This window comes from Lipotes vexillifer, unplaced genomic scaffold (assembly GCF_000442215.2).
Source record: "Lipotes vexillifer unplaced genomic scaffold, Lipotes_vexillifer_v1.1 scaffold1156, whole genome shotgun sequence".
Lineage (NCBI taxonomy): Eukaryota > Metazoa > Chordata > Mammalia > Artiodactyla > Lipotidae > Lipotes > Lipotes vexillifer.
Genome location: NW_006773601.1, coordinates 347,726 through 372,003, shown reverse-complemented (window position 1 = coordinate 372,003; position 24,278 = coordinate 347,726). Strand labels below are relative to the sequence as shown.

Here is a 24,278-nt window from a genome sequence, read left to right as displayed (position 1 = left end):
CCCCCTGCCTCTGCAGGAGACCCTCCAACACTAGCAGGTAGGTCTGATTCAGTCTCCTGTGGGATCACTGCTCCTTCCCCTGGGTCCCGATGCACACACTACTTTGTGTGTGCCCTCCAAGAGTGGAGTCTCTGTTTCCCCCAGTCCTGTTGAAGTCCTGCAGTTAAATCCCGCTAGCCTTCAAAGTGTGATTCTCTAGGAATTCCTCCTTCTTTGCCAGACCCCCAGGTTGGGAAGCCTGAAATGAGGCTCAGAACCTTCACTCCAGTGGGCGGACTTCTGTGGTATAAGTGTTTTCCAGTTTGTTAGTCAGCCACCCAGCAGTTATGGGAATTGATTTTATTGTGACCCCTCCTACCGTCTCATTGTGGTTTCTTGTTTGTATTTGGATGTGGGGTATCTTTTTTGCTGAGTTCCAGTGTCTTCCTGTCGATGATTGTTCAGCAGTTACTTGCGATTCCGGTGCTCTCGCAAGAGGGAGTGAGCACACGTCCTTCTACTCCACTATCTTCTCCTCTTGCACTGTTGGCGGGAATGTAAATTGATACAGCCACTATGGAGAACAGTATGGAGGTTCCTTAAAAAACTAAAAATAGAATTACTATATGACCCAGCAATCCCACTCCTGGGCATATACCCAGAGAAAACCATAATTCAAAAAGACACATGCATCCCAATGTTCATTGCAGCACTGTTTACAATAGCTAGGTCATGCCCATCAACAGATGAATTGATAAAGCAGAGGTGGTACATATATACAATGGAATATTACTCAGCCATAAAAAGGAAAGAAATTGGGTCATTTGTAGAGATGGGGATGCACTGAGAGACTGTCATACAGAGTGAAGTAAGTCAGAAAAACCAATATTGTATATTAATACATATATGTGGAATCTATAAAAATGGTACAGATGAACCGGTGTGCAAGGCCCAAATAGAGACACAAATGTAGAGAACAAACATATGGACACCAAGGGGGGTAGGCGGGGGAAGGCCTGGTGGTGGGATGAATTGGGAGATTGGGATTGATATATATACACTAATTGTGTATTATATACACTATATATACAGTATATATAGTGTATATAATACACTAATATGTGTAAAGTAGATAATAAAAAAGGAAAGGAATCAAGCGTTTGTCTAGATATTAGATAAGAACAATCCCCTAAATCAGAAAACAATTACAGTTGCATCAAAAATATTATAATATTTAGGAATAAATTAAACAACAGCAGTTCAAGATTTATACACTGGAAACAAAACACTGCTGGACAAAATTTTAAAAGATTTAAATAAATGGATAGACAGTTTGTTCATGGATTGGAAGACTCAGTATTATTATTAAAATGGTAATTCTCCCCAGATTGATTCAGGATAATCCCTGTTTTCTTCCCAGTGTTTTTGTTTTTGGTAAAAATTGACAAGCTAATACTAAAATTTATGTGGAAATGTGAAGGGCCTAGATTGGCCGAAAGTAATTTTGAAAAGAAGAAAATCTTTGGAGGACTTGCGTGGTACAATTTCAATACTTTCTTATAAATCTATATTAATAAATTTGGCAAAATATTAGCATAAAGAAGAAAGAAATATAGATAAATGATTCAAAATTGTGAATCAATGAATAAACCCTTATATTTTATGGTCAGTTAATGTTCGACAAAGCTGCCAATGCAATTCAGTTGAAAAGGACAGCGTTTCTGGTAACTGGTACTGGAATAATTATATATTCATATATAGGAAAAATAGTTAGGTCCTTGACGCTCACTGTAGAGATAAATGAACTCAAAATGAATCATAGTCCTAAACATAAGCTCTAAAATTTTAGGTCTTCTAGAAGACCTTGGATTAGGCAAGGCATTTTTAGATACAACACCAGGAGTAAGGCCATAAAAGAAAAAAAACTGAACTTCATTTAAATGAACGTTTACACTACATGACTAAAGGAATGATAAGACAAGCCCCAGACAGAAATATTAGCAAACCATATCTGATATAGGACTTATATCTGGAATGTATAAAGAACTCTTAAAAATCAATAAGAAGACAATGCACTTAAAAGGGGAAGACTTTGATAGAAGTATTTCATCAAAGATGTATGGATGGAAAATGACCACATGAAAAGGTGTTCAACCTCATTAGGCAAATGCAGATTTAAACCATGAGATACAACTACACACCTACTACAATGACTGTAATTTAAGTGACAGAAAATGCTGAGTGTTAGCAAGAATGAAAAGCATCTGGAACCCTCAGACATTGTTGGGAATATAAAATGATACAGCCAACTTTAGAAAACAGTTTGACAGTTTCTTTAAAAGTTAATCAGAAACTTTGCATATAACCTAGCAGTTCTATTCCTAGGACTCTGTATAAGAAAAATGAAAACACATGTTTACATTGAAACATTTACACAAACATTTATAGCAGAATTATTCATAATAGCTAAAAACTAAAAAATATTGAAATATCCACTGTTTGGTAAATGGATAAACAAAATGTCATGTGTTCATGCAATAGCATACTGTTCAGCAATGAAAAGGAACACTGTACTGAATACTGATACATGCTACAATGGGAATGAACTTCAAAAACATTTTACTAAGTCAAGGGTCAGCAAATTTTTTTCTCTAAAAAGCCAGATAGTAAATATTTTATGGTTTGTGGGCCACAGAGCCTCTGTTGCAACTACTCAACTCCACTATTGTAGTGTGAAAGCAACCATAGACAATATGGAGTGGACATGGTTATGTTCCAATAAATTTTATTTACAAAAACATGTGGCCTGCTAGATTTGGCTTGCAGACTGTAGCTTGCCAATTCCTGCTAAGTGAAAGAAGCCAGATGAATAAGATTACATATTGTATGGTTTCATTTATATTGAAATGCCACAAAAGGCAAATCTATAGAGGGAAAAAAAGCCCATTAGTGGTTGCATGTGGCTGGAATGGGATGGGGGTAGGGGTGATTGGCTACAAATAGACTCAAAGCAAATTTTGGGGGTGATGAAAAAATCCTAAAACAGAATTTTGATTATTTTCTACAACACTACAAAGTGATTACAACTTATTGAATTTTACCCTTACAATGGATGAAGTTAAGGGAATGTAAATTACATTTCAGTAAAGATGAAAAAAGAGGAATAAACATAAAAGACTAGTAGGTTTTCCATGTTATGTCCATGGTAGATATTAAATTTTAAATGATATATAACTGAGGCTGGAAAAATGAGTACATGGGTAAAGACTAAAAGTAAAAATAAGAATAGTTATAAAAGATGACAGAATTGGAACCTGAGGAAATTATGAAAGCCAAAACTATTATTGAAATAGTAATTTTTTTTCAGTTATATGCTACTAAAGTTCAGTGTTTTTTTTTAACAAACAACTTTTGACCTGCTTCCTTGTCTCGGCATCAAATTCAGCTGTATCACATCCATTCTTCCTGAGTCACATACATGCTGTCCCCGTCAGAGAATGCATCTGGATTTCTGATTTAAATGTCAGTGAAAGCACCTGAATAGTCTGCTTCCACTTTGTTCCAAGCTTTTAAGACTACAATGTGAAAAATTTTCAAAGAAATACATAAGTAAATATATTTTAGCTACATTTAAGACAAGGAAAACCCCTGCAGACCATGAATAGAAGGGAAATCCTTAGTGATGAGTGGATGTTGATGTTATCTGACTCACAGAAATCTGGATCGTGTTGGCCAGGTTTCTGTGAGTTAAGCCAAATTTAAGAGACTACACATTTTAAGAGAGTCAAATATATCTTGCAAATGCGAGATTGGAACTGGGCTGTCTGCATAAAGCAGGGAAGTGGGACCATGTTTCCAGGCAGTAAAACTAGACCTGAAAAAAAAAACACCTGACACTGTTGGTGTTCTTGTGGGCCAGACAAGCCTCTATACAAAAATGGAAATAGTAACCAAATATGTTGTGTGTGGATATGGTGTCTGGAATAGAGCTCTACCCATGCGGGAGCAAAGCCCCAATCTTCCTGATTTAAGACTTTTTGCTCTGAAGCTGTGCAACTCTGAAGCACTAGTCTGAGTAACCATGAAACAATATGGCAGTAAAGAGTTCACAAAATATAAAACTCCCACATACAGAGAACTTCCAAGTAAGTATTTTAGGGTATGTAAGGAAATCTTGCCATAAGAGACAGCAGATACATTAAATAGAGTCATATCTGAGAAAATAAGAATAAGAACACAATCCCAAAAAAGAATTTAGAAATAAGAATGTTTAAGAATTTCAAATGAAACAGTAGCTCACAATGAGAAAAGAAGTAAATAAGAACAGGCAGAAAGAGAAAGGATCCTTTATAAGTCTTATATATAATAAAAGTTGGTGAAATTAAAAATAAACTCTTTGATGGCTTAAATTGACACAGCAGAAGAGAGAATTAATGAATCAAAAGTCTCAACTGAGAAAGTCTGGATGAACAAATCATCTAGAATATAGAATAAAAAGATAGAGGTTGACAGAATGGCCAGCATTAAAAAGTCTACAAACAACAAATGCTGGAGAGGGTGTGGAGAAAAGGGAACCCTCCTGCACTGTTGGTGGGATTGTAAATTGGTGCAGCCACTGTGGAAAACAGTATGGAGGTTCCTTAAAAAACTAAAAATAGAATTACCATATGATCCAGCAATCCCACTCCTGGGCATATATCCAGAAAAAACTAATGTGAAAAGATACATGCACCCCAGTGTTCATAGCAGCACTATTTACGATAGCCAAAACATGGAAGCAACCTAAATGTCCATTGATAGATTAGTGGATAAAGAAGATGTTGTATACATATATACAATGGAATACTACTCAATCATAAGAAAGAATGAAATAATGCCATTTACAGCAACATGGATGGACCTAGGGATATCATACTAAGTGAAGTAAGTCAGACAAAGACAAATATCATATGATATCACTTATATGTGGCATCTAAAATATGATACAGATGAACTTATTTACAAAACAGAAACAGACTCACAGACATAGAAAACAAACTTATGGTTACCAAAGGGGAAAGAGAGCAGGGCTTAGCAGTTACAAACTATTATATATAAAGTAGATAAGCAACAAGGACCTACTGTATAGCACAGGGAACTATATTTGATATCCTGTAATAAACCATAATGGAAAAGAATATGAAAAAGAATATATAGATATATAACTGAATCACTTTGCTGTACACCAGAAACTAACACATTATAAATCAACTGTACTTCAATTTAAAAAATTAAAAATAATTTTTTAAAAGACAGAGGTTGAAAATATGAAAGAGGAGTTAAGAAACAGGAAAATAGACTGAGTAAGGAGTTCCACAAGGTAGGAATAGTAGGCATCAGGGAAGAGATATTTCTTAAAGGTTGAAAATATGCTAGATTTGGAGAGTCATGTGTCTTCATATTGAAAAAGCCCATCAATTCCACGAAGGATAAACAGGACAAAGAAAAAATTTCCACCCTAGGTAAACTGAGTTGTAGATCAAGGATACACACACACACACACACACACACACACACACACACTTACTCATTCTTACAATTAGAAAAAAGATTACCTACAAAAAAATGGGCAACAGATTATCAACACATTTGTCAGAAACTAACTGATACCAGTATACAGTGAAGTTATGGGTTGTGTCCATGTTAAGGAAATGAATCCAAGTGAGACATCATTTTCTTTTATAAAAAGATTACTTTTCCTCCTTTGAATTATGTTTACTGGAGGGATGTTAACCCAACCTTTATTTGTATTTTACAAACCAAACAAATGTTTAAGTGTACTTTTCCATTGGTTAGATATGTGGTTCCCTGTTTACGTAACACAATTTAAAATTAATTTATAAAGCATAACTACAGTTTAAGAAGTCTGCTAAGCAAATGATAAAGATTTAATTAGTACTTATCACTTTTTTATTGTTGATGGTGCTTTTATTTTTAATTGGAGTATACTTGATTTTACAATGTTGTGTTAGCTTCTGCTGCACAGCAAAGTGAATTAGTTATACATATGCATATATTCACTCTTTTTCAGATTCTTTTCCCATAAATTATTACAGAGTATTTATCTATTTTATATAGTAGAGTGTATATGTCAATCCCAGTCTCCCAATTTATCTCTCCCTCCACCCTCCCCCCCGCCGCCACTGCTTTCTCCCCTGGTAACCATAAGTTTGTTTTCTACATCTGACTCTATTTCTGTTTTTATGGTACTTGATTTGTATACACTTAATAGAGGTAAACGAGAAGACAGGTAAATTTTAAATATATATTTTAGGATACATCGTCAGCCTGTAGTGGTACTGCATTTGTTCATGGAATAGCATCAAATGCATAAGACTATATGCTCAATATTGTGTAAAAGCATCTAGAATTTCAAAAGAAAGAGTAGATACAATCTACTTTTTAAAGAGCTTAATTACATATTAGGAAAATCAACTAAGACTTTAAGGGATAATCACAAAAGGACTTTATATTAACTCCCACTATCCTTATTCAGTGAGAGAAGTTCATCTCTTGTGTATGGTGCAAAACCAGAAGCTCTTACACACCTATGATTCCTTCAAGTGAACATGCTTTCCAGTCTCTCGTAACAGTTAAAGCTTCCTACTTATTTCATGGTTGCAGCTACTCCTCTTCTAGCTAGGGCCTACTGCAGGTGAATGACTTAATGGGTGAAGGGATCCCGGAGGCTCCTTTTGTCTTTCTTGTTTACCTCTTTCTTAACTCCATAGCTACGATTTCTGACCCCTCTGGAGTTGGAGCTTGGGGGAGAGAGGGAGAGGTAAGGGGAATAGAAATGTTCCTACTTGACTGGTACTGTTATCAGATGCCTGTCAATTAGCTGGGCTTGACAGATTTTTAAAACTGACCTTCTTTTGTAGAGTAATTTCATGGGTTCTTTGGACATCCCTTGTTGCTGCACATCTCTTACCTACACTTCTATCTTACTCTCTCCTTAGCCTCTAGAATTCTAGAAATAACATTCAGTTTCTCAGCTGCTGAGCTCTGTTTACCCTTTTAAGTGGTCCTCTTAAGTAGGACCTAAGACAACCCTCCTATGACTCTCACTTTCAAATTTCCCAAATGGTTACTGGGAAGCTTGCACATTAAAAAAATCTGGTTAATATCTGGGAGTTTAGGCTGATTCTAAAGCAAGAGTAAATCTCCATCATCCTAGCTCAACATTTTCAGTATCTGGGGTGGAGTCAGATTCCAGTCCATCCGGTCTTCTCATCTGTGAGGACCAATCAGTCCTTCCCAGTTGTTCCATTAAAACTCCTTTCTCTTCATTTGAGGCAAAAGAGGAAGTATACCCTCCACATCTTGGATTTGATTTTTTCCTACTTATAACCTAATAAGTTAGCTTTTTACTATTTCATGGATGCTGGCAGAAGTCATGAGGCTCGTGGTTTAGAGACAATGGACTTTATTATTCACTGCACAGCAGGTATCAAGACTATCGAGTTTGCATTAGCTCCCCTGAACCCCAAGTCCAGTGGGGGTGATGGGGAGGGCCTAAATGGATGCCTACACATATAGTAGATCACGTTATAGAAGAGAAACAGAACTTGGAGAATCCACTGTTTTTACAGTAAGCAGTAAGTATAAACCTACTCTTTATCCCAGAGGGTGACGTTCCCAGAGAGAATATAAGGTGATATTACTGTATTGCTGTTTTGACTTTATACTATTTCTGATTTTGATAAAGATAAGTTGCCAAAGGTGAGTTTACTATTCTTAAGTCCTTCAGTGGATAAAAGGAAGAATCATGGATTGCTTCTTTATCTCACCAATAAGCCCTATTCTCATTACTGGGATAGTTTTTCTCTAAGTGAAATGATTAGGGAAGTTTCTTGCTTCTGCTCAAATAGTGATTAAAAAATACTGTTGTGGTCTTCCTTTTTTAAGAAAAATAAAAGTTTCCTTATAGTTTTAGTAAAAGTATACATTCTGCCCTAATGAAAAAATATTGTTTTATCATACTATACTAGGGGAAAATTGCAATAATATTTTCTCTGGACCTAAAAAACAACAGTCTGAAGAATTTTTATTTAGCTATGTGGTAAAGTCTTTTAAAAATACAAATATTTATCCAATAAATTCTGAGTCCATATTAAATTGAATTGTAAAGATGTTTTATAATATTTTCATTGTTTAAAACTGGATCCAATATGAACAATATTTAAGGTTATTAAACTGCTTATCAAAAAAGAAATATATCATTAAGTTAGTATGTAGTCAGTTAATTGCTTCATCAAATTTTTGTTCACCTTTATTGCAATTTCACATCTTGCAATATCTCCAGCATTAAGAAAGGAAGTTACTTGGCGAAGTGGTTGAGATTATGAGCCAATACATAGTGACTGGTAGTTATTTGCGAACATTAACACAGTATTACTTTCAGCAGCCCTGTAGGTAATAGAAAGTGGTTACGAACTAAAGGCTAAAGGACTGGGCCTGCCATTTATTAGCTGTGTTACCTTGGGAAAGGTACTTTATTTTTCAAAGTGTTTCCTCATCTGTAAAACAGTTAAAATGTATCTGTGGAATCTAGTGGGTTTATGGACCAAGTGTTCTTTAAATGTTAGTCTGATATTGTTGTCAACATTCCTCTGTTGACAAATATGCCTTATTGGTAAATACTTGTCTATATTAAAAACTATTTTATGTGTATAACAATTGTCCCAAAGCTAGCTATATTTGTGGGAATGGATCTGTGTAAATCTCTCTCTTTGTTACTGGGGTGGGGGCTTGTGTAAGTCTGCATGTGGGCAAGCATGTCTGTCCGTGGGCATGTGTAAAGATGTGCATGCAGGTGACAACTCCCTGTGCATGTGTATGTGCTTACGTATCTGTGTTCTTTATATATGCACGTTTGTGCATACGTATACCTATATTTGTGCATTTGGATATCAGAGGGCTGAATAAACAGCATTTATTTCATTAGGGTTTCATTAGAAAAACAGGAAAACAGCATGAATTATTCATATTTATATTAAACAAAAAGAAGTTTTAAATTTTTATTTTTAGTATTAGAGTAGGTAATGTTGCATTTTAAATTCCTTTGAACACTGTCAAAGGATATAATATGTAAAATTTGTTTTTAGACTGCAGAACCTTTCTTTTGAGACACTGATCTTTACAAGCACTAAAGTTTGTCACATATTCTCTTTTTTTCATATAAAAGAGAAATAACAGCTTGAGATTCATAACCTCTGAAACTAGATTTTCAGAAAAATTTGTTGGGTTAATATCTTTAGTAATTGTTTGGGGGCCTTTTTCCTTAACAGTTCAACTATTGTCATTTGTATGTTGTTCCCATTTGTATGTCTGTCTTCACTTTTTGTAAGATTTCTTTATCTCCTTATGAGTTATTAACTTGATCCTTTAGGCAATACAGAATAGTGATTAAGAGAGCAGACTCTGGAATTCCACTTCCTAAGTTCATATACTTGTTTCACCACTTAACTGTGTGGCTTTCAACAAGCTAACCGTCCTACCTCTCAGTTTCCTCACCTATAAAGTGGGGATAATAATAGTACCTATCTCATATGTTTTTATTGCGAAATGAATGAGAATTCATATAAATGCGTGTGACAAAGTGCCATTCCTGGCATTAATCAAGCTCTCTTCTCACTTTTTTTTTCCCTCTTTCGAAAGCCCCAGGATCCTGCTTCCCTTCCTACTGCAGCCACTTAGTCTAAGATGTCTCAGTTCCTTGGCCTACTATAGAATTCATTCTGAGAAATATTACCTTCCCTCCCTTTCACTACCTGAGGCAAAAGTACTCAACTAGTCTTTTCAGGCTCAGAGTTTAGTTTTTTTCTGTTTTTATTTTTATTATTATTTTAAATTAATTAATTATTTATTTTTGGCTGCGTTGGGTCTTTGTTGCTGCACGCGGGCTTTCTCTAGTTGTGATGAGCAGCGGCTACGCTTCGTTGCAGTGCGCGGGCTTCTCATTGCGGTGGCTTCTCTTGTTCCGGAGCATGGGCTCTAGGCGCGGGCTTTAGTAGTTGCGGCACATGGCCTTCAGTAGTTGTGGTTCGTGGGCTCTAGAGCACAGGCTTAGTACTTGTGGTGCACGGGCTTAGTTGCTCCGCAACATGTGGGATCTTCCTGGACCAGGGCTCAAACCCGTGTCCCCTGCATTGGCAGGCAGATTCTTAACCACTGCCCTACCAGGGAAGCCCTTTTTTCCTGTTTTTAAATGTTAACAATAGTGGGGGAAACTAACAGGACAAAAATAGCAAATAAACAAGGGTGATGTTATCAGATTTCCAAAAATTTACAGTGAAATGTGTTCCTAGTTCTTAGCTTTTCAGTGGGGCCAGTCTCTGATTTTTCTTCATCTAATTCCACAAATATTTTAGTCATTTCTTTGTATTTATGCTAATTCTTCTCTCTACGATATTATTTCTTCTTTGTGACCCAGGCTTACTTAGTCCCTAACTTTTTTAAACTTTGGAGCTCACGTGCCTAGGACCCCTTTCATGTTTAAAGAATGCTCCTATCTCCTTCCCTCTTAATTTTTTTTTCTTTAAGCTTTATTGAGATATAATTGACATATAGCATTATATAAGTTTAAGGTATCTACAACATAATGATTTGATATATGTATATATTGTAAAGTTATTACCATGAGAAGGTTCGTTAACACATCCATCACCTCAACATTTTTATAATTTTTGTGTATGTGGAGAACTTTTAAGACCTGTTTTCATAGCAACTGTCAAATATACTATAGAGCATTATTATCTAGAGTCACTATGCTGTACATTACATCCCCAGAACTTACTCATCTTATAACCAGACGCTTGTACCCTTTTAACCACCCTCACCCATTTTCGCCCCCCACCAGACCCTGTTCTCTGGTTCTGTGAGTTGGTTTTGGTTTTTTGTTTTTTCATATTCCATATATGAGTGAGATCATACAGTATTTGCCTTTCTTTGTCTGACTTATTTCACTTAGTATAATACCCTCAAGGTCCATTCTTAATTTTTTCCTTAAGGCCACAGCATTGCTAATGAATATTTAGAAACACAAGTAAGATTCATCTATAGTTTAAGAAATCCAGTCAGTATAACTTAGGGTTCCCTTTGTAAAGGAAGGTTGTATGGGCATTTCATTGTAGTAACTAGGGTGGGTAGGCCCACCGAAGTGAGGACCAAGAGCTTTGTGTCATGCATTGGAACATGGGATTGATTAGAGAGGTTGTCTTAGGCAGAGGTTTGGAACTACGGATGAGATGGGAGGGCTGTGTGAGTGTAGGGTAGAAATTACAACTCCCTCTGCCCCTTCCTCCCAGAGATGCCTTTGTGTCTACTGTCTGCTGGTACTGAACTTAGGGAGAAGAGACGGCTTCGGATGACCATGGGCTCTTGAGCATCAAAGGGAAAAGAGAAGGGAAATTCTAAGTAAAAGCTGTGGGAGGTGAGAATATTTGCAGTTGTTATAAAGGTCAGCCCCTCTTCTGAATGTGGTATCAATAACACAGGAACCTCCTATATTCTGAAGCAAAGGAGGATTTATTGTATCGTTTTTTTTTTTTTTTGGTGGTACTTGGGCCTCTCAGTGTTGTGGCCTCCCCCGTTGCGGAGCACAGGCTCCGGACGCGCGGGCTCAGCGGCCATGGCTCACGGGCCCAGCCGCTCCGCGGCATGTGGGATCTTCCCGGACCGGGGCACGAAGCCGTGTCCCCTGCATCGGCAGGCGGACTCTCAACCACTGCGCCACCAGGGAAGCCCTATATCTTATTTTCATTTTACATGGTTCTTGAGTAAGAGTTGTAATGTTTTGAGTATATAAATTTAGTAAGATGGGCTTCCTTTATACTCTGATCTCTTCTAAGTTGTAAACAAAAGCAGAACTATGTTATAATCCAAAGATAAACAGTATTAGGGCTTCCCTGGTCGCGCAGTGGTTGAGAGTCCACCTGCCAATGCAGGGGACACGGGTTCGTGCCCCGGTCTGGGAAGATACAATGTGCCGTGGAGCGGCTGGACCCGTGGGCCATGGCCGCTGATCCTGCGCGTCCGGAGCCGGTGCTCCGCAACGGGAGAGGCCACAACAGTGAGCGGCCCGCGTACCGCAAAAAAAAAAAAAAAACGAAAAGAAACCAAAGATAAACAGTATTGTGTGGAAACTATAAGGTTGCATAGTTTAAGTTGATATTCCAAGCAAAGTAAGGTGTGTACCATTATGTATGCTTTTTGTTTTCCGGGGTTTGGTAAAGCTATTTAGAACAAAAACTTTTCCGGCTTAATATGATATCTCAAAGGCCTTTAAAAAAAGTGATTAAGATTGATCAATTTTCAGATTATTTTTAAAGATTATTTTTAAAAATTAAAAAGTACAAATTGCTTTGATTAATCTGTAAGCATTATGGGCTCTTCTCTACAAGCTCTTGCCAGTTTTGAAAAACCACTGAAACATCATTAATATTCAGAAAACACTTAATTTTATACCCCTATCCTAATTAAATAACTTGTACAATTTGAAATTCTATTTATTTTTATCATAGAGTATATAATCTCTCTTGATTTATAATGACTACCTACTAATTTTGATTCCTTTTCTCATGAAAATTAATGTTCTCTAGAAGAAAACGATGTCATTTCAACAGAGCAAGGAACACAAATATTAACATAGATAATCTTATTTATATATCTTTGCAAGGAAATTGTATGGGATGTCCATAAGCTACAAAGAGTTTCAAAAAACTAGAGGATCTTATTTAATAAAAAGGGTATAGATTATTCTTTTAGGTGCTTTATTTTCTTCCATGCTGCTTCTCTTCTGTTTGTAAGTTTTCCCAGCAACCTATATACATTTCCCCTTGACCATTAACAGGCTTTAATAGCAACTATTTTGCTTTTCATTGCCATGGTTATTCCAAGTAAGCATTTTGCTAACATCTCTTTGAGGAAATCAATATATTTTACACACTTTACTTTGTATTTGCACTTTGCCTAGTAGGTAACATAAAACTGAGCTCACTGTATGTGTTCAAGGAGTACCTGTTAATTGATTAATGTCATCTTTTCTACAAGGAAAGTAATACCAATATTAAGTAACTTCCCCCAAATTGCTAATGATTCCCTTTGAAAATGCTCAGGTATATTTTACTTCAGGTCTAGCACAGTTTAAGAAGATTATACAGCACCTAAAATATGTTAATAGTTTAACGAATTCCAAGCCATATTGTAGAAATGACTTTTCTCTTAAGCCTTAAGTCTGGGAGTTTTACAGTTCCATTTAGGAGAATACACTCCTAAGTTATATTTGTTTTGAAAAGTTGTGTCACTGTAGCCAAGTATCTGTCAATGGAGAAGTGGATAAAGAAGATGTGGTACATACATTCAGCAATGAGAAAGAAGGAAATCCTGCCATTTGTAAACAACACTGATGAACTTTGAGGGCATTATGCTAAGAGAAATAAGTCAGACAAAGAAAGACAAATACTGTATGGTATCGCTTGTTTGTGGGATCTAAGAAAAGCTAAACTCATAGAAACTGAGAGTAGAGTGCTGGTTGCTAGACTGGAGGGTAAAGGGGAGTGGTCAAAGGGTACATACTTCCAATTATAAGATGAGTAAGTTCTGGAGATCTAATGTACAGAATTTTGATTATAGTTAATAATACTGTATTATATATACTTGAAAGTTGCTAAGAGAGTAAATCTCAAATGTTCTCACCCCCAAAGAGAAATGGTAATTATGTAATGGGATGGAGGTATTAACTTATGCTACAGTGGTGTCATTTTGCAATATATAATAGCATCAAATCAACACGTGGTACAGGGACTTATCCGGTGGTGCAGTGGTTAAGAATCCGCCTGCCAGTGCAGGGGACACAGGTTCAATCCCTGGTCTGCGAAGATCCCACATGCAGCAGAGGAACTAAGCCCATGCACCACAACTACTGAGCCTGCGCTCTAGAGCCCGTGAGCCACAACTACTGAGCCCACGTGCCACAACTACTGAAGCCTGTGCACCCTAGAGCCCAGGCACGGCAACAAGGGAAGCCACCGCAATGAAAGCCTGCGCGCACTGCAATGAAGAGTAGCCCCTGCTCGCTGCAGCTAGAGAAAGCCCGTCTGCAGCAATGAAGACCCAGTGCAGCCAAAAATAAATGAATAAATTTATTTAAAAAAAAATTGTACACCTTAAACTTACACAATGTTATATGTCATTTATGTTTCAATAAAGCTGGAAAATAAAGATTTTGTGACTAAGAGTAATATAATAGTAAGATACTAAATACTAACAAGTAACTAATGCTAAATGCCATACAATTTACACCATGGGATTTACAATTTTAAAGTGTTTAGTAATTGGTCTACCAGTTCCATTTTGTTTATATAAAATGGGAACTTAAAAACTTAATGAGGTCCCTATATTAAGAGACTGGGTTTGACTTTAATCAATAGGCATGTGAAATACTAGTTTTTCATCTTAGAAAAAGTGTTTAAAGGGGAAGATGTTTCTGGTGTTACAAAGGTAAAATATGAAATAATCTGGGGAAATTTAGTCTATGTATCTACCAACAATATTTAAATCGTATAAGTGAAGCATTTGTAGCATATGTTTATTTATTTTCAACAGTTTTAATTATTAAAACTTGGAGAATAAATCATTGTAGTGGAATATTGTCTCTTCTTGAAATCTTTGATAAAAATTTTATTTTTTAACATCTAAAATTAAAGAAATAAATACTTAAAGCTTGGTATTCACTTCTGTTCTCTTCTTGCTTCTCATCCCTTCTCCCCAAAGCAGATTGCCAAACTGAGGCAGCAACTACAACGTAGTAAGCAGAGCAGTCGGCACAGTAAGGAGAAGGATCGTCAGTCACCTCTCCATGGCAACCATATAGCAATCAATCACACTCAGGTAGGCTAACTTCTTGTCTAGATTGGAATAATTCCTTTTAAAGGGTTCATTATAAATGAGAACCCATCATTTTAGGATTAAAAAAAAATTAATGTAAATCTCTAGCTCTGTTACATTACAATGTTGTTTTAAGAAGTTTTTGTTTTAGCCATATGTGTAATCTTTTAATAACAGACATAACAGAGTGTAGTGGTCACAAGGATGACTGTTACTGGCCTGGGCTGAAATCCTAGCTCATTCACTTACTAAGCAACTCTGGGCATTATCTTATTTAATCTTCCTAATAGTACCTTAACCCATCTCTCTCTGTGTCTCTTGATGTATTTCACCCCTATCTGACTAAGGAAGAAATTGAGAATTCGTTTTTTTGTCCTCCCACCCCCACCCCAAACATGTACTCACATCCTCATGGAACAAACTTTGGGAAATGCTATTCTAGGCCAAATTTACTTACAAATGTTAATGTAAATTTTAGTAAATCAAGTATAGTCAGTATAGCAGGAGAAACCCAAGTAGTGTATCAAAAAAATCTAATTAGGGGTTGTTTCACAAATGTAAGGATAATTCAACATTAGGAAATGTATTAGGTTATAGTTCATTGCATCAGAAAGTCAAAGTAGATGCTGAATAACATAATAACACTTGATAAAAACTCAGTATCCATATGTGATAAAAACTTATCCTAAAATAGGACACTTCCTAATGGGACTAACTGCAAATATAGTTAGATCCTAACAATAAAATACTGGAAGTATTTCTGTTAAAATAAAAATGAAGTCATAGATGTCTGTAATTATTGATGTTATTTGCTAGTAGTTTAGAGGTTCTAGACAGAGCAGTAAGAAATGTTATCACTATGTGCATACGATATTGTTGTATATTTAGAAAATCAAAGTGAATTTACTAAACTATTAAAAAACTGATAGGATGGCTAAAATGGAAGATATTGACAATACCAAGTGTTGATAAGGATGTGAAGCAACCAGAACAGCCACACATTGCTGGTGGCAACACAAAATGGTACAGCTACTTTGGAAAGAAGTTTGGCATTTTCTTAAGAAATTAAACATACACTGACCACATAGCCCAGGAATTCCACTCTTTGGTATCTGTCCACAGGAAATAAAAATATATGTCCAGACAGTGACTTCTATATCATTGTTCATGGAAGCAGTATCTATAAGAGTCAAAAAATGGAAACCAACAAATATCCATGAACTGGTGAATGGATAAACAACCCTTCATACATCTATATAGTGTAATACTATTCAACAGTAAAAACGAAGGAACTACTGGTACTTAACAACAACATGGATGAATCTCAAAAACATCATGGCAAGTGAAAGTCAGAAGCAAAAGGCTACATACTATATGATTCATTACATTAAATCCTCAAAAAAGCAAAATGATGCAAAGTATTAGGGGTGGGAATTGACTGTAGAAAAGCCCTAGAGAAATTTTTTGGATGATAGAAGTTTATAAAATGTGATTATACTGATAATTGGATGACTATATATTTACAAAGCTCAATGAGCTACATACTTAAAATGGGAGGATTTTATTCTATGTCATTTATACCTCATCAAAGCTGTAAAACAAACATGTAGTTGGCAAGCAAGCCTCAGACATTTCAAGAGAAAATTCACATATGCCTTAATTTTTTTTCTTAATCTGGTAGAATTATTATTCTTATTCTGTTTATTTCAAACACCTTTTCTGTAAGAGCCCAATGCATTTATAGTATATCTATTGACATATTGATTTAACAGAAAAAATTTATACACTTGTTCCCAATTTACATTGAATTTTTTGGCATTGTAGTTATGTTTAAAAATAATTATCTTTTGCTATACCTACTGGAATAGTTGTAGATGAAATATGAAGTCTAGAATGTGCTTTAATATACTCAAAGAACAAAAACAAGTGGATGTTTAGATGAAATAGTTAGAAAATGTTGATAAGTTTTGGAACTGGATGACGTGCACCTGAGTGTTCATTATACTATTCTGTTTAATTATACTTATGATTATAATTTTTCACAATAAAAAGGAGAAAAACTAAGAACTTAATGATCAGATAAAATGTAAACATAAAAATCAGTTGTTTTCTCCTATACTAGTAAAGGTAAACTACTGTTTCCCTCTGCTTATAACATTCCCGACACCAAATGTGTGAGATTTTTTTCCCATACCAACCAATTCTGCAACTCGTCAGACACCAACCAAGTGTCCTACAATTCAGTTATAACACTAACTACGTGGAGTTAGCACAGACCTCACAGGTGAAGGACTCCGCCCCACAAAACTTCCCCTCTTCAGATGCCAGTTGAAAGGTCCAGATTGTCATTGTACTTTTGACCTACTGGCTATAAAGAAGGGGTTCCCACAGCCCCTTCTTTAGGTTCAGTAAGTTGCTGTAACTGCTCAAAGAACTCAGGGAAACACATTTCCTTGTTTATTACAAAGGATATAATAAAGGATACATACAGATGAACAGCAGGATGAAGAGGTGCACAGGGCAAGGTCTGTAAGTAACTCACGTGCAATAGCTTCTGCTCGCATGGAGTTGGGGTATGCCACCCTTCTGGTATACGGATGTGTGTTCACCAACCTGGAAGCTCTCTGAACCCGCAGTGTAGGGATGTTTTGGGAGGCTTCATCACATAGGCATGATTAATTATTAACTCAGTCTCCAGCCCCTCTCCTTACCAGAGGATGAGGGGGATGGGGGTTGGACTGGAAGTTCCAAGCTTCTAATCATGGCTTCTTTCTAGTGACCAGCCCCTGCATTTGGAACCTATTCAGGAACCCACCAAGAGTCGCCTCATTAGAGCAAAAAACTCTTGGTCCTATCTCCCAGGAAATTCCAAGGGATTTAGGAGCTATGTGTCAGGACTGGTGTCAGAAACCAAATATTGGAACAAAAGATGCTCCTAGTGCCCCTGTCCCTCAGGAAATTATAAGATTTTAGGAACTCTGTGTCAGGAACCAGGGGTAGAAACCAAGTACATATTTCTTATTATGTTACAACTAGCAATAACATGTTAGTATATGTATAAAATGAAAAATATAAAATGCCTAGGCTTAAAAGAAATACGCAAACTATAAGACTTTATTGAGGATATGAAATATAAAATAGAGACAAATGGGAAGTCATTCATGCATGGGAAGACTCAATATTTTTCAAATAGTAATTTGCCCAACATTAACATACAAATTGAGTTCCAATGGAAATGTAAAAGGAATTGTTTTATTACTTTGAAAGTTATTTTCAAAGGTAATATGGAAAAGTAATGCCAGTTAAAAAGAAAATTTGAAAAGGCTTTCCCTATAGGATACCACAATGCAAAATGTAACTGCTATAAAGTTATAGCAGTTAAAGTGGAGCTCTGTATAGGGATTATCAAGTAACAACTCAAAGAAATCAAATACAGAATCCATAAAGAAATGTTGGGGCAGTTTGATTACTATGTGGGAAAAAATACTACTTCATAACATACACAAAAATAAATCACGGTAGGTTAAATATTTAAATATGAAAAACTATAAAAGTACTGAAAGATATTTCATACTAAAGTAAACAGTAAATGTATGACATAGAGTTACAACTTTAATATGAAAAAAGCTCATGCATTAATAATGAGACAAAGGACATTCGTGGTCAGCAGTTTACAGATGGCAGAAGCACCGCACTGAGTATGGGAAATATATTATTCATTTAATCAATGACTAGCTGTCTACCTCATGATGAATCATATATATCAATTTTAATCATTCAGAATAAGGTAGAGATCATATACTGTTCTTTTTTACCTTGTTCTTTATTTTTATTTCCTTTCTGTTCTTTAAGTTCCTTGAGCATCAAAAGGCTTGTCTTACGCTTTGTGGTACCTCCTGCAGGACAGCTATGAGAGGTGGTTAATTTTTGAAAACTCCTCCAAAGGACTTTTGAAAGCAAGCTTATAGTTGTTAAGTGAGTGTTACTGAACTTAACATGATATTGTTGCCACACTACTTAGTAATCCAAAAGCCTTTCTTAAATGGTTGATAAAATGGAAATGAAAAATACTAGAAGGTAATCGTCACAGTGCAGGGAACAAATCTTTTAAACACATACACAGGCACAGAGCAGAGCTGAAGTGTCATGTGATACACTCAACTTACATGATTTCAACTATGCTTTTCCAGTAAAAACAAAAAAGAAAAAAATTAAACAGCGCAGAGGACACTCGATTTCTGCCATTCTACTGGAAAAGTGTGTACAGTTTACAATCATACCTTTATACTTACATAAAGGATTACTTTGACTCTATAATTTTTACCTTACTTCCTTACTTTGGAACCGAAACTGCTGTATGTGTATCTGAATTTATATTGTATTTGAAATTTCAAAATAACTCTGCTCATTGAGTTTCTCTTTTAAGATTTACCATGCTCTTTAGTTCTTGATTTCTTTGGCCACAAATAATTTGATAACACCTTATCTTCTGTTTTGTAGGCTACTGGATCAAGATCAGTCCCTATGCCACTGTCAAATGTATCAGTGCCAAAATCATCTGTTTCACGTGTGCCCTGCAATGTAGAAGGAATAAGTCCCGAATTAGAAAAGGTATTCATTAAAGAAAATAATGGGAAAGAGGAAGTGTCCAAGGTAAGGTTACATGGGATGTTTGAATCACTTTTTTCTTTAATACTGTGGACTGTCTCAAAAGTCTTTCTTTGGGGGGTTACAGCTTTATTAGATATAATTCACATACTATACAGTTTACCCATTTAAAGTGTACAGGTCAGTGGTTTTTAGCATATTCACAGAGTTGTGCAACCAATGCTGCAGTCAACTTTACAGCTTTTTCATCACCCCAAAAAGAAACTCCATACCCTTTAGCAGTCATCTCTTATTTTCCTCCAATGAGGCAACAACTAATCTACTTTCTCCGTCTATGAATTGGCCTGTTCTAGACATTTCATATAAATGCAGTCATGCAATATTTGGCCTTTGTTAACAGCCGTTTTTCACTGACCATAATGGTTTGAAGGTTCACCTATAGTGTAATATGTATCAGTACTTCATTCCTTTTTATTGCCAAATAATATTCAATCATACAGATTTTATTATCCAGTCATTAACTGATAAACATTTCCATTGTTTCTACTTTTTGGCTATTATGAGTAATGCTGCTGTGAAGTTTATATACAAGTTTTTGTGTGAACATGATGTTTTCATTTCTGTTGAGTATATACCCATGAGTGGAACTGCTTGTATGGTAACTCTGTTGAACCTTTTGAGAAACTGCCAGACTACTTTCCAAAGTCGCTGCACTGTACCATGTTACATCCCCACCGGCTGTGTATGAAGCTTCCAATTTCTCCATCTTCAACAACACTTGTAATTATGTGTCTTTTTTATTGTAGCCATTCTAGTGGATGTGAAGTGGTATCTCATCATGGTGTTGACCATTTGTATATCTTCTTTGGAAAACTGTCTCTTTAGATCCTTTGCCCATTTCAAAATTAGGTTGTCTTTTTACTACTGATTGGTAAAAGGTCTTTATAAAGTTCTTACCTTCTAGATAAAAATCCCTTATTAGATATATGATTTGAAAATATCTCCCATTCTGTGGGTTGTCTTTTCACTTTTCATTTTCTTTTGGGTCATATCTAAAAGATTGCCTAATCTAAGGTCACAATGATTTATTCTTGTGTTTTCTTCTAAGAGTTTTATGGTTTTAGCTTTCTCTTATATTTAGGTCTCTGATCCATTTGAATTCATCAAAAATACTTTATAAATTACCTCTGTCCCAGAAAAGAAATCTGGACACTCCTGCATATGAACCTATATTTGACCGCATTTTAAAGATATACTCAACAAAAGAAAACATCAAGTAGCATTTGGCTTAATTATCTATCTGATGGTTTTTTATAACTAAAATATGATTTAATTTATGTCAATTGTGTATCTAATTCCTTCAAATAATGTGTAGATTTTAAAACTGATTTAGAGTTCATCTCAAAATTCACACAGTTTCAATTTTATATTTATAACATTGAAAAAGAAACTTTTTCCAACTCTGAATATTGCTTAGCAGATGTAAGCATCAATCACAGTTTATTGTATATGCTTCCAAATATGTGTATGTATGCTAATATATACTGAATCACTGTATGAAGGTACCATAATTTAAAAGTCCCCTACTGATGGGCATTTAGATTGTTTTCAGTTTTTGTCATCATAAGCAGTGCTTTAGAAAACATAGTGTACTCTTGGCAGACAATTCCCTGGCTGTGAAACTGCTGGGTCAAAGCATTTGCACATTTTAAATTTTGATGAATATTGCTAAAATTACCATCCCCAAATATTGTGCCATTTTACTCTCCCTAGAGTTAAATTTTTATGTTATATTCATTAGGCCAAAAAGGAACCCTTTGGAAATTGTGATGTCTCTTAGCTTAGCTGTGTATACCATTAAAATGTTTCCTTTATACATTAAGGAACATTTAAGAACAGTAATGTAAGGAAGTAAAATTGGTCTAATTTTTTGAGGATGAGATCATCAGACACATATTTGCTAATTCTTTAAGAACTGCTAAGCAAAACTATACTAGAAGATGAAACTTAGTAACATAGTTCTGCTTGAACACACTTTCTTCTCACATGCACACAGAACATTCTCCAGGATAGATCACGTCTTGGGTCACAAGCATCAGAAAATTTAAGAAAATTGAAACCATATCAAGCATCTTTTCTGACTACAACACTATGAGACTGGAAATCAGTTACAGGAAAGAAACTAAAAAACACAAATACATGGAGGCTAAACAGTACGCTACTAAATAACCAAGAGATCACTGAAGAAATCTAAGAAGAAATTTAAAAATACATAGAAACAAATGACAACAAAAACACAGTGATCCAAAATCTACAGGATGGAACAAAAGCACTTCTAAGAGGCAAGTTTATAGCAATTCAGTCTTACCTCAAGAACCAAGAAAAATCTCAAATAAACAATCTAAACTTACACCTAAAGCAACTAGAGAAACAAGAACAAAGAAAACCCAGAGTCAGTAGAAGGAAAGAAATCACAAAGATCAGAGAAGAAATAAATGAAATAGAAATGAAGAAAATAATAGCAAAGATCAATGAAACTAAAAGTTGGTTCTTTGAGAAGATAACCAAAACTGATAAACCTTTAGGTAAGACTCATCAAGAAAAAAAGGGAGAGGATGCAGATCAATAAAATTAGAAATGAAAAAGGAGAAATCACAACTGACACTGCAGAAATACAAAAGATTATAAGAGACTACTACTAACAATTATATGCAAATAAAATGGACAAGCTGGAAGAAATGGACAATTCTTGGAAAGGTACAATTTTCCAAGACTGAACCAGGAAGAATTAGAAAATATAAACAAGTAATGAAATTGAAACTGTAATTAAAAATCTTCCAACAAACAAAAGTCCAGGACCAGATGGCTTCTTAGGCAAATTCTATAAAGCATTTAGAGAAGAGCTAATGCTGATCCTTCTCAAACTCTTCCAAAAAATTGCAGAGGGAAGAACACTCCCAAATTCATTCTATAAAACCACCATCACCCTTATACCAAAACCAGACAAAGATGTCACAAAGAAAGAAAACCGCAGGCCAATATCACTGATGAACATAGATGCAAAAATACTCAACAAAATACTAGCCAACAGAATCCAACAGCACATTAAAAGGATCATACACCATGATCAAGTGGGATTTATCCCAGGAATGCAAGGATTCTTCAGTATATGCAAATCAATCAATGTGATACACCATATTAACAAATCGAAGGAGAAAAACCATATGGTCATCTCAATAGACTCAGAAAAAACTTTTGACAGAATTCAACACCATTTACGATAAAAACTCTCCAGAAAATGGGCATAGAGGGAACCTACCTCAACATAATAAAGGCCATATATGATAAACCCACAGCAAACATCATACTCAATGGTAAAAAATTGAAAGCATTTCCACTAAGATCAGGAACAAGACAAGGATGTCCACTCTTGCCACTCTTATTCAACATAGTTTTGAAGTCCTAGCCACGGCAATCAGAGAAGAAAAATAAAAGGAATACACATTGGAAAAGAAGTATAACTGTCACTGTTTGCAGATGATATGATACTATACATAGAAAATCCTAACGATGCCACCAAAAAACTACTAGAACTAATCAATGAATTTGGTAAAGTTGCAGGATACAAAATTAATGCACAGAAATCTCTTGCATTCTTATACACTAACAAGGAAAAATCAGAAGGAGAAATTAAGGAAACAATCCCATTTACCAGCGCAACAAAAAGAACAAAATACCTAGGAATAAACCTTCCTAAGGAGGCAGAAAACTTGTACTCAGAAAACACTGATGAAAGAAATTAAAGATGACATAAACAGATGGAGAAATGTACCATGTTCTTGGATTGGAAGAATCAAAATTGTGAAATGACTATACTACCCAAAGCAATCTACAGATTCACTGCAATCCCTATCAAACTACCAATGGCATTCTTCACAGGATTAGAACAAAAAATTTTACAATTTGTTTGGAAACGCAAAAGACCCCAAATAGCCAAAGCAATCTTGAGAAAGAAAAACGGAGCTGGAGGAATCCCTGACTTCAAACTCTACTACAAAGCTACAGTAATCAAGACAGTATGGTACTGGCACAGAAACAGAAATGTAGATCAGTGGTGCAGGATAGAAAGCCCAGAGATAAACCCACACACATATGGTCACCTAATTTATGACAAAGGAGGCAAGAACATACAATGGAGAAAAGACAGCCTCTTCAATAAGTGGTGATGAGAAAACTGGACAGCTACATGTAAAAGAATGAAATTAGAACACTCCCTAACACCATACACAAAAATAAACTCCAAAAGGATTAAAGACCTAAATGTAGGACCAGACACCATAAAACTCTTAGAGGAAACATAGGAAAAACACATCTTTTTTGTCCCACCTCCTACAGTAATGAAAATAAAACCAAAAATAAACAAATGGGACCTAATGAAACTTAAAAGCTTTTGCACAGCAAAGGAAACCATAAACAAGAGAAAGAAACAGCTCTCAGAATGGGAGAAAATATTTGCGAATGAAGCAACAGTCAAAGGATTAATCTCTAAAATATACAAACAGCTCATGGAGCTCAGTGTCAAAAAAACAAACAACCCAATTAAAAAATGGGCAGAAGACCTAAATAGTCATTTCACCAAAGAAGACATACAGATGGCTAAGAAGCACGTGAAAAGATGCTCAACATCACTAATCAAAACTACAGTGAGGTATCATCTCACACCGGTCAGAATGGCCATCAAAAAATCTACGAACAGTAAATGC

The 24,278-nt window shown here is 35.5% G+C and overlaps 1 protein-coding gene across 1 annotated transcript in view; it reads left to right on the top strand.

Annotated features, from left to right (window-relative positions):
* GLCCI1 (glucocorticoid induced 1) overlaps nt 1-24,278 on the top strand; it is a 142,571-nt gene that overhangs the window by 100,600 nt on the left and 17,693 nt on the right. The window contains exons 6-7 of the mRNA XM_007448446.1: nt 14,794-14,910; nt 19,408-19,560. Coding sequence (XP_007448508.1) covers nt 14,794-14,910; nt 19,408-19,560 — 270 coding nt within the window. The remainder of the gene's footprint in view (nt 1-14,793; nt 14,911-19,407; nt 19,561-24,278) is intronic.